Consider the following 2,500-nt stretch of genomic DNA (forward strand, 5'->3'; position numbering starts at 1 on the left):
CATATCACTTAAAAAGTTATCAATCATGTAATTTACAGCAATGCATTACTTTCCTTAACCCATTCTCTCCTAAGAGTGGGGCGCCAGATGATTTTACACGTCAATGTTTATGGGGTCACCTCTGAGGAGAATGGGTTAGTTAGATTCTGGATTCGATCACTAACCAGAACTGTAGGAACCTGTTCAGTTGACTAATCCTTTCCTCTTGCTCTGGATTAGAAGGATATGTATGTACTGACCACTAGCACTTATCCCATCTCCTTCAGACTTCTCCAGTTCGTTATTTTAGAAAGATTGTAGTAATATTATGAACACATAAGAGTATTCATCAAGGATAACCATGGTTATAATGAACTGTTTTTTGTTATTGTGAAGTGGTGATGTTGTGGTTTTTATCACTTGTGAAAGTCATGGTTTGAGGTTAAATAAAAAGGAAACAATGAAACTCAAAATGAAAGTCATACTCAAGATACTGTAAAGTGTTCCTTTGCAAGTGCAATCAAATGTGCACCCAATAATATTAGCATAGTAGCCATGCATCACATTTGTATGTGAAAAGGAGACTAATACATGTAAATACATGTCTAATCTGTGTTTGTTTCAGGTAGGGTTCCAAATGGCCTGGATAGAAATTAATGTTAACGTATACTCTGATTTAGAGATAACCAATTCCGACCATTCTGTTTGTCAATGTTTTACTGAAAAATAATCCAGGGTACAAGACCACATCCAGAAGGAGGTGTCATATATATTTTTCATATCTTCTATCATGAAGATATCAATAATGTTTTTTTTTTTGCTAGATTTACCACTGGAAAATAAAATTAGTATCTTTGCACCTCTGGTCAATATCTTCCGTTCTTTTTCGATAATTTCTTTGGGTACTGTGTTTGCTTTTCAGTACTGTAGGTTTATAGGGCAAAACTAGTTAGTAAGATTAACACATTTGTTATGGGAAAAAGCCAAATGACATTACTTATCACAATTAACTACTTTAATTATCAACTGATGATAGCAGCTTTGCTAATCCCTTTTTTTGTCTGTTAACTTTACATTTCTGGCATCTCCATTGTAGCCTTGAATTGATTGCCCACTTTGGTATGGAGGCACAGTGAGGATGGTACCAGCCAAGGCATGTAAAACATTCCACATACTCTTTCTTATCATTTGGCAGCCTACAGAGGCAGTAGATTGGCACAGAGGTCCTCATGCATGACAGGTGGTATTGCACTCTTTTGCTTGTCTTGGGGAAAGGAGTCATTTGCCCAGATTCCAGACAGCTTATGTAGTGTTGGCGCATCTGGCTCTGGCTGTATGTCTGTGTGGATGGGTCTAAACCGTGACACAAGTCAGTAGCAAATGCTAAGGCAAACAACCCACAGCCGCTGCCACCAACTTGCCTTTGCGCCTTCTCATTGACAAATGTTACAGTGTCCAAAGGGCACAACAGCATGCGGCAAGCATGGTCAATCAAAAGTGGACTTGGATCTTTGCACAAACTGTCAAACACTTTGAAAACACCTGCCTGACAACCAATTGTACTAATGCACACCCAGTACCTGCCAACATTTATCACCTGTACAAACTCAGAGGTGGCAGGTATTACTAGTGGGCCTCTGACAGCAGGATCCTGGAGGCCATCAACTTGTGGGAAAGATGTCTTGAGCAGTATTTGGGCTGCATACATTTCTGAGTCATTCAGCCAGTAGGTAGGTGTCGATATTCCATCCTTACTTTCTTTGTAGAGAGCGAGTACTCAGTATTATCAGCACTGTTTATAGTAAGCCATATGACAGAACTGCATGGATCCTCATCATCATCAAGAATTAAGATGGGAGGTGTGGTGGAATAGGATAATGTTTTTGTGGGGGTATTTGTTTCTTCAGTAATGGGGCACTGGATGACAAGAAGGTTGTCCTTGTGAAGGTTTCTACTCCTATGGTTGGAGCTACTGGTGTGTTGCTGTCGGTTGCAGTCACCTGGGTGGGGTTTTTATTTACTTTGAAGGAGGTTGATGATACTGTGACAGGTTGTGTTCTCGCAGTCATTGGTACGAATGGTGGGGTTTCGGGTACATAGGTGACTGGTTCTTTAGGCGCTCTTTCCCTTGCTGTGGTTAGGGTTGCTGATGCTGTGATAGTGCTTGTTGATTCTATGACAGTTGTTGGTTTCCTTACGGCAGGGGTACGTGGCACTGTAGTGAAGTCTGCTGATATAGTCCTGGGAGTTGCTGGCTTTGTAGTGCAGGTTGTTGGTATTGTGGGAGGGGTTCCTGGTACAGTCCTTGGGACTGATGGCACTCTGACATGGGTTGCTGGCACTGTAGTGGTAGTTGATGGTATTGTGGTGAAGGTTACTGGTGCTGTCTTGGCAGATATGTGCACTGAGCTTGTGGGAACGGGGACATGTACTTGGAATGTATTCCTCATCACTGCAGCCTTAATGCCATGGCATCCTTTGAATTTGTGTTTTCGTGGACATGTTTTAGGGATTTTAGGGA

General features: G+C 41.4%; 1 protein-coding gene and 2 pseudogenes across 1 annotated transcript; 1 reads left to right on the top strand and 2 right to left on the bottom strand.

The window, feature by feature from the left end:
• LOC137994668 (mRNA export factor GLE1-like) overlaps nt 1-2,500 on the top strand; it is an 81,049-nt pseudogene that overhangs the window by 44,555 nt on the left and 33,994 nt on the right.
• LOC137994172 (uncharacterized) lies at nt 995-1,814 on the bottom strand. Its single transcript, XM_068839826.1, has 2 exons — nt 1,787-1,814; nt 995-1,737 (listed from the first exon to the last, which is right to left on the bottom strand). The coding sequence occupies exons 1-2, from the start codon at nt 1,812-1,814 to the stop codon at nt 995-997; spliced, it is 771 nt and encodes a 256-aa protein (XP_068695927.1).
• The window catches only part of LOC137994173 (integumentary mucin A.1-like), a 1,180-nt pseudogene continuing 506 nt past the window's right edge, over nt 1,827-2,500 (bottom strand).

The sequence above is a fragment of the Montipora foliosa genome, chromosome 3 (assembly GCF_036669935.1).
Source record: "Montipora foliosa isolate CH-2021 chromosome 3, ASM3666993v2, whole genome shotgun sequence".
NCBI classification, from domain to species: Eukaryota; Metazoa; Cnidaria; class Anthozoa; order Scleractinia; family Acroporidae; genus Montipora; species Montipora foliosa.